The sequence below is a fragment of the Ambystoma mexicanum genome, chromosome 4p (assembly GCF_040938575.1).
Source record: "Ambystoma mexicanum isolate Mex_15411 chromosome 4p, UKY_AmexF1_1, whole genome shotgun sequence".
NCBI lineage: Eukaryota > Metazoa > Chordata > Amphibia > Caudata > Ambystomatidae > Ambystoma > Ambystoma mexicanum.
In genome coordinates this window covers 83,704,098-83,717,981 of record NC_090927.1, presented here as the reverse complement: position 1 = coordinate 83,717,981, position 13,884 = coordinate 83,704,098, and the positions used below count along the sequence as shown (strand labels likewise).

Sequence of the window (13,884 nt, the reverse complement as noted above, 5' to 3'; positions counted from 1 at the left end):
GCAATCGGATAACATTTCTCATATCTCGTTTTCATGACTGGAATGAGTTGTACTCTTCATGTCTTATCGTTAATACTGGGACTAGTTGCACTTTTCATATACTTTTGTATTTCTTGTAACTCATCTTTATGAAAGGGACGAGTTCTAGTCTTTATATACTCTTGCCCCGGCGGCCTCTTACTTTTGTCATTGTCCCTCGTAACTTCATCTGCATAGAGGAACACTGCAGGCCACGGCACGCACGCAGGTGTTCTTCTCCATTGTCGGTTCTCTGGTTCTGGCTTCCACTCGGTCTGCAGTCGTCTACAGATATGGGTGACAGAGAGCTTTGCATGCTCCCAGCTGTGATGGTCTCAGAATCATTCAGCGGGTGTCTTACCCACCACGAGGCGATCATGGTCACACCACCACCAGTTCCTGGATACTTCTTTCTTCTCTGACAGCAGTAGCAATGCGCTGCCCTTCTCGCCAGTGGTGATTGTTGATGCAAGTAAGTAAGACTTCAACAAACAATGGGACATTCTGAAATCCTAATTTTTGGTGATTGTTGATCATACAACAATGATATCAAACAAATGTATTTTCTGGAATCCTCATTGCTGGTGATACAGATATATCATCATGAAAGAAAGGAGCCTCCCCAAACCTCATTGTTGGTGATTGTGAATGATGCAGCGATGGGTAAAGAGAACAGGTTTGTTTCTTTTTCACAAGAAATGCCCCTAAGGTGTTCTGGCCGTCATTTTATTATGGAGGGATTACATTTTTATGTTTAACTTCAGTTTTAAAATATTTTGCTCCTAGGATGTATTTAGGAGGGGATGAGACAACCTTAAGGGTGCTGTTGCAGTGGTGAGTGGGATGGCTCATTCCAATGGCGCATGGCTGCATTATTCATGGGAATGCTTTTGGGAGAACATTGGAACTACTGGAATATTAAAAAAACACTAATAAACCTGGATTAATTGATATGATTGTGGAGTGGCAGATTAGATCTATCGTTTGAAGAGAGGCCTTCTGTTGTTGCCAAATTTGCACCACCTGGAGCTGGAGCGTTCATGTTTTTCCTTGTTTTGTTGCAGATCACGCTGGTTTCTGTCCAGTGTCTCGATTCCATATCTTGATTCTTTGTACTCCGAATAATACCGTAGTTAACTGCAGCCATGACTTGGACTGCCCCCCCGATGAGAAGTGCTGCACCTCTGTCTGCAAAACGGACTGTGTGAAACCGTTGCAAGGTACAGTACCCGTGTAGGGGATGACCTTCAAACACTGTAATCAAATGGTACATGTTAAGAGGTATTTAAATATGATTGTAACATGAACAATTGCATTATATTTACATGAATTATTCTTATCATAATAGTGCTCTATGGTACTTGTTACTGTATCTTATTGTGTTGCTTTTATCACGTTTGTTGAAATAAAGCTGAGACTGAATGAATGGACTTATGAATCATTTGAGCAGATGCACAGGGTCTCCACGGGATCCAGTTCAGACTACATGCTTGTAGATCTCTGAAATACTGTGGGTAATCCACCAGATAACTTTAAATGCCTCTTGGAACTGGCTGCTGGTTTATATTGGGTTTAAGTTAAGTAATTTTAACTATTATCATTTTCTATTCATCCAATTGATGAAATCGGAGTAATCTACATGCTGCTACTGGATCCAATAGAAATGTAAATGGTACTTGGCCAACTGAATTTTCACAAGACAAAATAGACCGAAATAACACTGATCTGCCTCCTCCTTTCAGTGGGTGCATCTGGGCTACTGTTGAAGCTCTTTCATAGACAGGAGCAAAACAACAAAACCTAATATAGACGCAAAAACACATTGGTGTCAACATGAGTTGGTTTTGAACAAAATCCCAGAGACATGTTCTCGTAAAGTGCAACAGGGCCAAATGGCGATTTTATCTTGTGGCTTAAAAGTGTAGACAAATAACATTAATTTCAAAAACCTATACAAGAGGAAAAGAAAAGTTAAGAAACACTTCTTGCTGCCACACATTGCGCCCCATTTAACAGGACTTCATCAGGAAAGATCAGTCAATAGTACATAGACTTTTTTACTCTTAAATAATAATTTCCTTTTCCTGCAAAGCGTGGACCTGTCATGTGATCCGAATCCTAAATCATTAACAGAGTAGGTCTCTAGGAGATGCAGCATCTTAACATGGTTTGAGCAAATACTGTTCAATGAAACGAAGCACAATTAAGATAATACAAAATATAGCTCCCAGGTTTACACTATAAAGGGAGTGGAAACAGTTAATTCTCTGCACCAAAACAAACTCAAGCAAGTGCATGAAAATCTAAAAATTCTTAATATACACCATAACTAGCTTGCCACATTTGTAGGCATGCACCTAAAAAGAGAAGGAGGGAGGGAGAGCAAAGCAGCAAATTCATTATAGCCAGAATTCATCCTAAGTGGGCATAGAATAAATCAGAATAAAAATCTGAAATAAGACAAACCTAAATTAAATAGACAAATACTTTTACATATATGAACCGTTTCTTACCTATGACAAGCAGAGCTTAAAGGATAGTTCCGGGACTTCTTTTTTATTGTCCCTACGGGTCGGCCATGTGTTTGTAAGCATAAATCGGTAGATCGTAGGAAACTTTCCTATGGACCTTACCCGACTTTTCGCCCATTATCGCACTCGAAATCAGCCTCCATTTTGTGATAATCCTATCATTCCGCCGCATCGCCCTGGCTCACCTGCCTTTGCGGCACTAAATCAAATCCCCCGCCCCTGAGCCTGACATCAGCAGACGCGTACTGCCCATTTCAAGCACGTCTCGTGTCAACAATCGCTGCGCCTCAGCTATTGACGTGTTGCCATGGAAATGGCAGGACGCCTCTTTCCCCAATAAGTATAAACAGACCGTTTCACAACATACAGCAGCAGATTTTCGATTCCATTCCTCTCTGTGCGTTACTTTGAGTATTCTGTGACTCGTTTCTGTGCTCTGGTCAGCTACCTTCGTTGATTGTAGCCCGTGTGAACAGATACCAGTACCACCGCTATAAATTATCTTACTTTCTTTACCACACAATGGCTACAATAATGCCGTATATGTACGAGCCCGAGTACACCGAGGAAGAACTACTGGAAAGGCAAGCACGCGAAAACGATGGGGATTCGGACGGCAGTTGGGAGCACCAGTCAACGGATGAAGAGCCTAGACCATGTCGCATGGACGGCGTCTCCACCTGGTGCACGTGCAATCGGTGCGAGCTAATGCCAACTGAGGAGGAGAACTGCTGCTGCCGTGAAAATTCCGGGTGCTTGGCCTACATTTCGGAAAGCGAGCAAAGTCTGCAGGAAGGCGAGCAAAGTCCGCAATGCATCACCGAGCTGCCAGAGTTCAGGGAAGCCTGCCTCTCACGGACAGTGTTGAGGATGATGATGGTGCTTATGCACGAACTTCGTGGCACTGTTCGTCCGCGTAATCCGAGTAACGAGTAAGTATACTCTGTTTGTGATGTCAGTGATGCCACCACTATTTCATGGTCGTCTCCCACATATAAAATTATATTTACATATCATTTGAACGCATGTAAATTGGTTCCATATAGTGCATTTTCTAGATATAATTTTTTTCTAAGAAAAATGACATGTGTTACCTGAATCGACATTGATAAGAAAGTTTGGTCAGTTTAATACAGTTTGCATCTTTTTTTTTCACAGGTGGTACAGGCTGGTGGCCTATCGTTGCTTCACTTGGTGGCTTCACGGGAGGCTCGGACACCGCGTTCGGAGAGTAATACCTGCCTGTGCGGTACTTGCCATTAGACAACATTTCCCCAGTGACAGTGGACAATACCGCGGATTTTCCCTCGATGTGCTGCAACCTCAACTTTACAATGTGTAATGTTTATTATTTATGTTTAACTAAAATCTAAAATAAAGCCCAACATATATTTTAACAATGGTTGTTTTGATTTTTTAAATGAATCTAGTGTATATTCTCCTGGGAGGGTGAGGTATTTATAAACTCACCCCCCTGCCTTCCATGTAGTAGATCCTGCAGCCATCCTCTTACATTCAGTTAGATGGCCTCTCCTTGGTGAGGCCCTGCGGCAAACGGGTCTTGTCTGCACGACCACCGCCCCGATCCACCCCCCCCCGCCCTATCAAAGGCAGTTCGCACCAGGGTACTTGCGCTGCTGGCAAGTGGAGCTGTCAGGGAGCGATAAAGGCCAAGAGGTGCCAAAGACCATGTACACTTCAAAGTGGTCTATAGAGCATGGGTTGTTGTTCCCATGTCTACCTCCAGACCCCGTGTCTCCTGCCAAGCATCCCCCCTCACGCTGGACGCCCCCCTGCAATCCACATAAGTGTGTCTCCATTCACGAGTCTTCCTGTGTCTTGTCTGCACGACCACCGCTCCGATCCACCCCCCCCCCGCCCTATCAAAGGCAGTTCGCACCAGGGTACTTGCGCTGCTGGCAAGTGGAGCTGTCAGGGAGCGATAAAGGCCAAGAGGTGCCAAAGACCATGTACACTTCAAAGTGGTCTATAGAGCATGGGTTGTTGTTCCCATGTCTACCTCCAGACCCCGTGTCTCCTGCCAAGCATCCCCCCTCACGCTGGACGCCCCCCTGCAATCCACATAAGTGTGTCTCCATTCACGAGTCTTCCTGTGTCTTGTCTGCACGACCACCGCCCCGATCCACCCCCCCCCGCCCTATCAAAGGCAGTTCGCACCAGGGTACTTGCGCTGCTGGCAAGTGGAGCTGTCAGGGAGCGATAAAGGCCAAGAGGTGCCAAAGACCATGTACACTTCAAAGTGGTCTATAGAGCATGGGTTGTTGTTCCCATGTCTACCTCCAGACCCCGTGTCTCCTGCCAAGCATCCCCCCTCACGCTGGACGCCCCCCTGCAATCCGCATAATGCCACGACATATACACGTCATTCATTCACAAACACACCCCTGTTTCGAATTCTTTATAACCCACTTCATATTTCTAATGAGAACTTCTTTGCGCTTTGCTAGTCAACCTGTGAAGGTGCTGGTTATCTGCTCTTCGTCTCTGTGAACTTCCGTGACCACTTTGAGCAAACTCGTCAGTTTGCAACCTGTGAACTGCTCCCTGTTCTACGACAAGAAACTACTCTGATCCCTGCATCTAACTGTTTGTTCGTCAAGGTAAGTCCATGTACCATAATCATTTTGCGTCCAATTTTTTAATTTATATCTATTTGCTAGTAGTCATCAAATTGCATCCATGTTTTCTTTTCGTTCACGACAGTACATGCAAGGAACTAGTCACATGTTCTGAGTTTAGTCAAATTACTTTTTCTATTTTTTGAAAGTTATTGAAATACTTATCCGCATGTGAATAACGTGTATAGTTCCAAGAACCAAAACGGACCTTGCATTGAACCTTTTATGTGTCATTTAATGTTTTAACACATTGGTATTCATAGAGAATTGTTGATCTTTACTTTTCAGAACTTTCCATAATGCCTGCCTGTTCCATTGGCGGTTGCCCTTCGAAGACCCATAACAAATCTGAAGGTACTATAATGCATGTTTTCCCTAAAACAATAGATCAGATAAGAGAATGGGTCCGATATTGCGGATATCCAGCCTCTGAGCTAGAAAGTAGAGTCCTAGAAGTCTTTGCGGACAAGAGGGGTGATCGATACCGCATCTGCAGCAGGCACTTTAGCCCAGACATGTACTCCGCATCATTGCTAATAAAGAAGAAAACACCGCGAGCGAGGCGAAAATTGCTCTCAACCGCTATTCCCACTCTATTCGTCCACATCCCTCCACTGGTGAGTCAAGTTTACGTATTTGTCTCTCGGCCTTGCGGTAGTGTGTAGCATTAGCTAACAATAATTTCCCCATTTATGTATCCACTCAATATGAAGGCGGAAGATTCTCCATCCGTGTCGTTATTGCAGTCATCAGCCACTTCAAGCGCCTATCGGGTAATCTTACTTAGCTATTCTGACACTGACTTGTTTTAGGCATGTAAATCAATAGTTTTAATTGATCGTGTAATTATTTTACCTAATGGTACACCACAGTACTCGTCCTCTAGTCTTTGTTTTCAGTTATAATTATTGTTATCCAAAATAATGCAAGTACTGTCTTTCAGGGAGATGCTGAGGAGTCCAACGCATTGACGACAACCGTAGATGTCACTCAGATGCTCGAGGTACGTTTCCGGACAGTTCCATCGATGGAGATCATCAGATCTTGCATTCTTGTAGCGTGATTGTTACACACAATGTTTCTTTCGTTTTTAGCCATTGGTATGTCCTTCTGTCGTCGCCCTCCTATGTGTCTTCTTTTTTCAATATTGTGTTCATAACTAATGAAAGTCCTATGTTTCAGGGAGTCGATGGAGCATTAGTCCAAGAAGAAGGGGGAGCATGCAGTTACGGGTCGGCGCAACAGCTTGCAGAAGTGTGCACCGCAGTTACAGCGTCCCTTGATGTTCTTATGCATTTCGAGGTATGGATACTGACAGATCAATCATGCGAGATCAAATGACGTGATTACATCCGCTATACTTCCTTCTTTATTAACGCAAGTACTATGTTTCAGGGATCTGACGGAGCTTCTTCAACAAGAACATCACCCCTAGTAGTTGATGCAGATCTCTGGGTGGTGACACTTCCAACGATGGAGCAAATCGAATCATATTTAGATATCCATTATTTATTTTAGACAACTGATCATTTGTGCAGGTCTATTTAGATGAGCCGTTGACGCCTGCAGAAAGTTTATGTTCTTTTAAACAAAATAGAAAACCATACTAATGCAATTACTGTGTTTCAGGGAGTTACTGAAGCATCATCTTCAATAATATCATCAATGGAAGTCTATGCGGAGCCCGAGGTATGGATCTTGACAGTTCAATCTAACTAGATCAACAATGCGTGAACTATTGTCGTTTGAATGTTCTACACAATGCGTTCATTCGTGTTTTGCTATTGAGATGTACGTATGGGTATTGGTCCCCAAGTACATTTTGTGTTTTCAATATTATTATACATACTAATGAAAGTTCTATGTTTCAGGGAGTCGATGGAGCCTCAGTGAGTGATGGATGTGCTTATCATGAAAATATAGTCGTTGCAGCGCGAGAGGAAGTGGAGACATGCACACACGAGTCGGAGCAACAGCGTCCAGATGTTGAAGTTCGAGGCAAGAAAGTTTCAAAGAAAAGAAAGCAAAAGAAGGTTAGTGTCCTGTTCACTATATTATGTTGTCTTTCACTGTCAATAGTTCAATACTGTAAGTTGTGTTTAAACTGAACATCCCTTTTCTAATCTGTCCTCTAGTTGCGAGTGGGTGTAAGAACTAGATCTACACAGACAGTGAAGCGAACGAGAGATGTTGCTTGTCAAACCTTTTGGCAGGGACTTGAGACTGGAGATGCATCGTGCCAATGGGAAGAATATGAAGTGATTGACAAGGGAGCTATACCACCACCAGCCATTGATAGTGAATGTCCTCCTGGTAGTTCGGATGCAGTTGGAGATAAATTCACAGAATCCACACCCGCAAAAAATAAGAGCGCGCGAAAGTTGAAGACATTGTTTTTTTCTCCCATCTCCGGACAAGGAACAGATGTTGCAATGGAAGAGAATGAAGTGGACGACAATGAAACACCATCAATATCACTCAGCATAGCGGAAGACGATATCAGAGATTGTACCTTTCATGCGAGTGACATGTCCTCAACGTTACAGGCCGAACCAGCTGGGATGCAGAGTGGCAGTATAAGGAAAGAGGCCAAATTCATTGTATTCGATAGCTGTTTGATGGATATTATTATGATGATGAAATGTGGGCATTGGGTTGGTGGGGAAGTATGTGGGGAGCCATTGATTAATGTGACTCGTGCAATTCGAGGCACTAACCTTAAAATACATGCCACCTGTACACAATATCATCCGTTCGCATGGTCTGCACAACCCATGCTGGGGCAACTGCCAGCAGGCAATCTACTTTGTGCAGCGGCCGCACTTTTTAGTGGTTCAAGTTTTAAAAAGTTACAGTATTTCTTTCAGTTTGTGGGAATCCATTTCATTGCGAAAGTCAGTTCTACAAATACCAAACTGATTATCTATTTCCAGCCATCAGCGAAGCTTGGAGAATGGAAAAAATGTCAATGGAAAGTACATTCGCGGGCAAACGCTTCAGGCTAGCCGGTGATGGACAGTGCGACAGCCCAGGATTTTCAGCCAAGTACTGCACCTACCACTTTCAGGACATGGAAAGTAAGAAAATTGTGAGTTCGGTGGTCGTGCAGGTGTCACAAAGTACATCCTCAGTGGCCATGGAGAAAGTTGGCTTTGTAGCATCATTGCAAGAACTACAATCGCGGGGAATGGTGATCGACCTGATAGCCACGGACAGACACGTTTCAATTGCCAAGACAATGAGAGAAGAGTACAAAAATATAAATCACCAATTTGACGTATGGCATCTTGCAAAAACAATCAATAAAAAATTGTCGGCTGCAGGAAAAAAAAAAGATATGCAAGGTATTTCACAGTGGTCCAAGTCAATCAGCAACCATCTTTGGTGGAGCTCAAAAACATGTGAAGGGTCGTTGGAAATTCTACTGGAAAAATGGCGGTCAGTAATGTTGCACTGTAGCAACGTACATCGATGGTCGACAAATGAGCATTTCCACAAATGTGAACATGGCCATTTGTCCACAGAGGAGGCACGGAAGAAGAAGTGGTTGATTCCTTCATCACCCACTCACAAGGCCATTGAAAAGATTGTATTTGATAAAACTATAACAAGAGATTTGAGGGGACTCACGGAATTCTGCCACACAGGAGATTTGGAGGTGTTCCACAATATGTGCCTAAAGTACAGGCCCAAAAGATTGCATTTTGGCATGGAAGGCATGATAAATCGGACTCTTCTAGCGGTCTTGGCACATAACCATAATGTTGGCCGTCAACAAAGTAGGACGACCGGAACTTAAGGGACGCTTCGCTACAATAAGGCCTTCGCTAAAAGAAGTAAACAATGGGTGATCAAACCAGTGTTTGAGGATATGCAATATGAGTTTATTGAGAGACTTATCGTAGATGTCCTCGATAGGCACATACATGGAGTGGTGAACGAACCTATGCAGGGGACAACTGCATTGCCACCCAACATTGCCTCTGTTCCATGTCCACCGAAAGCAGAGCTCATTGAGAAATACACATCACGGTTTAAATGATTGTAATTTGATTGTCTGTTCTCTCGAGTCTCCTCATGTTGCAGGCCCATTGCAATTAAACCAAACAGTAATATAAATCATTTTTACAAAAATTATAGAATGTTTCCGTATTACAAACACATGGCCGACCCATAGGGACAATAAAAAAAAAGGCACGCAGACAAGATGCCCTTACACTGACTGCAGCTAACTAGAAATGTGTGCTCGCTCAAAGTGAAGGTCAGCTGCTTTGATGTTTTGCTCGGGTGGCGGAACGTCCCACGACCCAGTATAAGGTTCTATTGTGATTTGACCTTGACAGGCCGGGACCATCCTGAAAGACTATGAAAAGATAATGAATAAAATTTCAGAAACGAAACGATGAGCCACGTTCATTAGAAGAAGTAACGTCGGCAAAGGAGTGGTGTTTCGGGTCTGCCCTACACAGAGACACAATGGAAAATGCAAATATAATGTAAGTAACTTTTGATGAGTTTATACCGCAATTTCATTACTATACAGTGGCTTTAAAGACGGGTTCAGTTGTACTTGTTCGTTCTATGTGGCATATTGTTTTCTACCGCGCACTATCTTGAGGAGAAACATCTGCTTTTACTGAAGCACCTCAAAACCTTCCTCTTTGCTTCTGCTTTCTCTCTCCCTCTCCCCTGCTACAACTGGTCCACTGTCTGCGACCTCGGTCCTGGGCCCTTCCACTCTCCACCTGCACTGCCTCCCTGTCAACCCCTGCACTGGGGGACTGTCTCAGTATCCTACAGCCCCCCCTTCCCAGCACTTGTTCTGCACTTACCTTGCACTTGCCACCAGCTGGCCCTATTTATTTATTATTTTATGCTACTTACCTTGTACACCACCCCCCCCCCCTCCCTGCCTCGCCACGCCTTTAAACACTTGTGTACACCCAGTAGCGCTGTCCTCGCTATGATTTTAATAAGGATCTGATGGTGAGACTAATTTCATTTTTTATGTTTTTAGGTACATCATTCACTACTGTCTGTGTCACGAGTACCAGACACCGGCGGACGGCTTCTACAGCCGCCAGTTGCTTCTCCGCGTGAACAACGTTACCACCCTGACCATTTTATGGGACGATCGCCAAGTACAAGTATGCCCTTACGCGGTACTAACGGTTAGATGCAACATACCTACCGTTGTGGTGGCCTAGTGCCTCGTTGTTGGAACAGCCATGCGATTATCAGTGCGACCGAAGAGCTTATTTTTATCGTAAACCAACACCCTGTCTACTGCACACGAACATCGCTTCCCTCAAGACGAACTAATTTGGATCGAGAGCAAAGAAAAATGCAAATCGCTGAATATTCTCTAAACATTTGATGTCCAATAAACGTACTTTGCCAAATGTACAATCTTGCCGTTTGCTTTTAAACCACGGTTTCACATTCCGAATTGTGGCGCTGTATTGTGAGATGCTCTAAGACCCTGTGTACAGCAAAGGACCATCGCGTTCCTCAATACGAACATTTTGGAACATGAGCAAATAAAAATGCAAATCGCTGAATATTCTCTAAACATTTGATGTCTAATAAATGTACTTTACCACATTTACAATCTTGCGGTTTGATTTCAAAGTACAGTTTCATATTCCGAATTGTGGTGCGCTGTATTGTGAGCTGATCTGTGTTGATTTCCGGGGTCTGTGTGGAGTCGCGTAGAAGACGCCTGGGCGCGTTTGCCTACGCAGCACAGTAACGTCACGGAGAGAGGCGGGGAATATGAATGTTTTGATAATGTCTGTTTCAGGGGCGGGGGATTTGATTTAGTGCCGCAAAGGCAGGTGAGCCAGGTCGATGCGGCGGAATGATAGGATTATCACAAAATGGAGGCTGATTTCGAGTGCGATAATGGGCGAAAAGTCGGGTAAGGTCCATAGGAAAGTTTCCTACGATCTACCGATTTATGCTTACAAACACATGGCCGACCCGTAGGGACAATAAAAAAAAAGTCCCGGAACTATCCTTTAATTGAGGAAGACAAATAGTTCTTCATCTGCATTATGTCCTTTCAATTTATTTGTTCCAAGTTCAATAATTAATTTACATTCTATTTGTCATCATTTTAGTTCTCTGTTGTATTATTATTTCTGTTCCTAGTGTGTTATGTTATGTCCTTGTGATTTATACTCTGCAGCACTGCCATTTGCATGGTCTCCAGGCGCTCTGGTGGATCAGAAAAGGAAGGAGGGGTGGGACGGTTTAGTTAGTGGACTAGAGCGATAAAGCGCTAAAGAGCTTTGATGTGCTATTGGTAGCCTGAGTTCAGAAAACCGGAAACTCTGTTCTGGGTTTGGTTTTAGTTGGTAAGGGTTTGGTAGTGTTTGTTGTATGAGTGTGTGTAGGATGATTTGTGTGTAATTGGTTTAGTTTTCTGTAGTATATTGTATTTATTTGGGTATTGCAGAGTGTGTGCATTTGTTGTTGTTTTAGGTTTCTGCTGCTATAGAGCTGTTTTGTGTTTTGTTTGGTGTTTGATAGTAAGTATGCAGGATGTCGGAAATCATTTACTAGTGTTAATTAGTGATGTTACTAGTCTGTGCCCTCCTATGCAGTGGTTATGTTGGTCTGGCAGGGTTCATATTCTTCTATGGTGGTTTGTGTCAAAGTGCTTTATTTAATTGGGGCATTCAGGTTTCAGTTGTTTTGAGTGTTTGTCTTGTGTTGTATTGGCTGTCCCACTTTGACAGTGTTTCCTGTTTAGCTTGGTGTCAGAGACGTTGCTGGGGAGGTGTGAGGGGACTATAGCCACAGATCCTTTGGCTGTAGCCCTGATAGAAGCTCAGTGGCTACAACCAAAAGGCTAGCTAGCCCCGAGCCCTGACAGTCCCGACATGAGCTCAGCCCCAGATCGTTTTCAGAACTAGCAATACCCCTGCTTGGTGAGTTAAAGAGACAAGTTTTAGAAATTTCCTAATTTTCAGGTGGTCTTCTCTTGTTCGTATTTCCTTTGGGAGTGAGTTTCAAAGTTTTGCCGGGATGCCGGAGAATGCTAATCCAGCACATTTCTGCTTTGATTATTGTTTTGGTTTGATGTGAAGGTCGTAGCTGGACCTTAGCGTTCAGTTTTTAGATGCAAATTCTTCTTGTATGACTTCCATTCCTTGGCCTTGGATTGCTCTGTGGGTTATGCATGTTTTTGAAAGAAAATTATTTTTTGACTCGTAACCAATGTAGGGTTCTCAGTGCTGGCTTGATGTGTTTTGTCACGAGTCTGAGGAGTAGTCTTGCTGCTGTGTTCTGTATTCACTGTAGATGTCTGTAATAGCAAAAACGTTAATCAGTGATGCATCGCTGTTGTGTTTTTCTGAAAAGTCTAATGTTGGGGATAACTTGTTTCATTAATTTTATTTGCTCAATAGTGTTGAAGAATTTGCATTTCTACAGACCTATAGTAGACCACACATGCATTAGTTCACAAGGACATGAAATTATATAAACTACGAATTTAGTTAAGCAGTTTATCACTTGTTTTATATTTCATGTCTTAGTCTTATCCATATAGTTAAGGTCGTCCACTGGTCTCACAAACTCTGCATTATTACATTTCTAAAAGCCATTTGCTCTTTCCTGTTCATAGCATACTGGGAGAGATCCATTCTTTCAAAGTAGGAGCTTTTGATTAGATTCTATCAGGGTAGTTCCCAATTACCTTGTAACATAAAATAGCAGTTGTGTTTGTAGAGCACATGTTCACCCCCAGAGGGACATCTTGATGCTATTCACATATAACAGATGTTTATTGTTACCCAACTTAATAGCACCTTGCATAGATCCTTAGCACTACAAAGGATCAGTCAGTGCTTTATCAGTATCCACTTAACAGCATTAGATTTGGCAGTACATTTAGTTATACATTTAATTGGAGTGTTGTCTGATGGAGCTGATTTATCTGATTTAGACATTTTGAATGATTCACTCCATTTTGATATTTCACTCTTATTGATGCTTTCTCAACAATACCACAAGAGTATCCCTGTGCTATAAGGTGGCTATCAATGATTTTCACTTCTCGAAGAAACTCATTTTCTAAAGAACAATATACCTTGGCCCCAGAATTCTCCATAAGGGATACTATTCATGAGGGTTTTGGGATGATAACTTTTAGCATGCTTATTAGAGTTGGACACAGTAGGTTACCTATAGATCTTGCTGAGTAATGGGCTATTGGCCACTTGGAACTTAACATCTAAAAAAATAAGTTCATGCATATTGGAGGTTACGATCAACTTCAAATTAAATTCATTCATGGTAAGTAGATGAATATGTTCATGCAAAGCTTAACTGAGCCATTCCAGATAACAAATAGGCCATCTATATACCAAAACTAATATATGACATGGTCAATATAGTTTACATTCTTTTATGACCAGACTACCGTTTCTTCGCACTTCATTTAGTTGTCTAAAACGTACAGATCTAGAGTTCACAAAATAGCTGCAAGCTTGTTGCACATATTTCTGTTTAATGCTAGTTTATAGAGAGAACACCAACAGAAATGAGAACACATGTTTCCCTATGTAACTTTTTGTAATTTCTCTAAAAGACCAGATGTGTCCCTATTATAGGAATTCAGTTTTTTCACAAAGGGCTGCAAAAACAGATTTAAGAATTTTCAAATAGCCTCTAATAGTGAGGTATTG

General features: G+C 42.6%; 1 protein-coding gene across 1 annotated transcript in view; it reads left to right on the top strand.

Annotated features, from left to right (window-relative positions):
* LOC138452541 (uncharacterized) overlaps positions 1 to 13,884 on the top strand; it is a 418,730-nt gene that overhangs the window by 296,185 nt on the left and 108,661 nt on the right. The window contains exon 8 of the mRNA XM_069604986.1: positions 1,083 to 1,238. Coding sequence (XP_069461087.1) covers positions 1,083 to 1,238 — 156 coding nt within the window. The remainder of the gene's footprint in view (positions 1 to 1,082; positions 1,239 to 13,884) is intronic.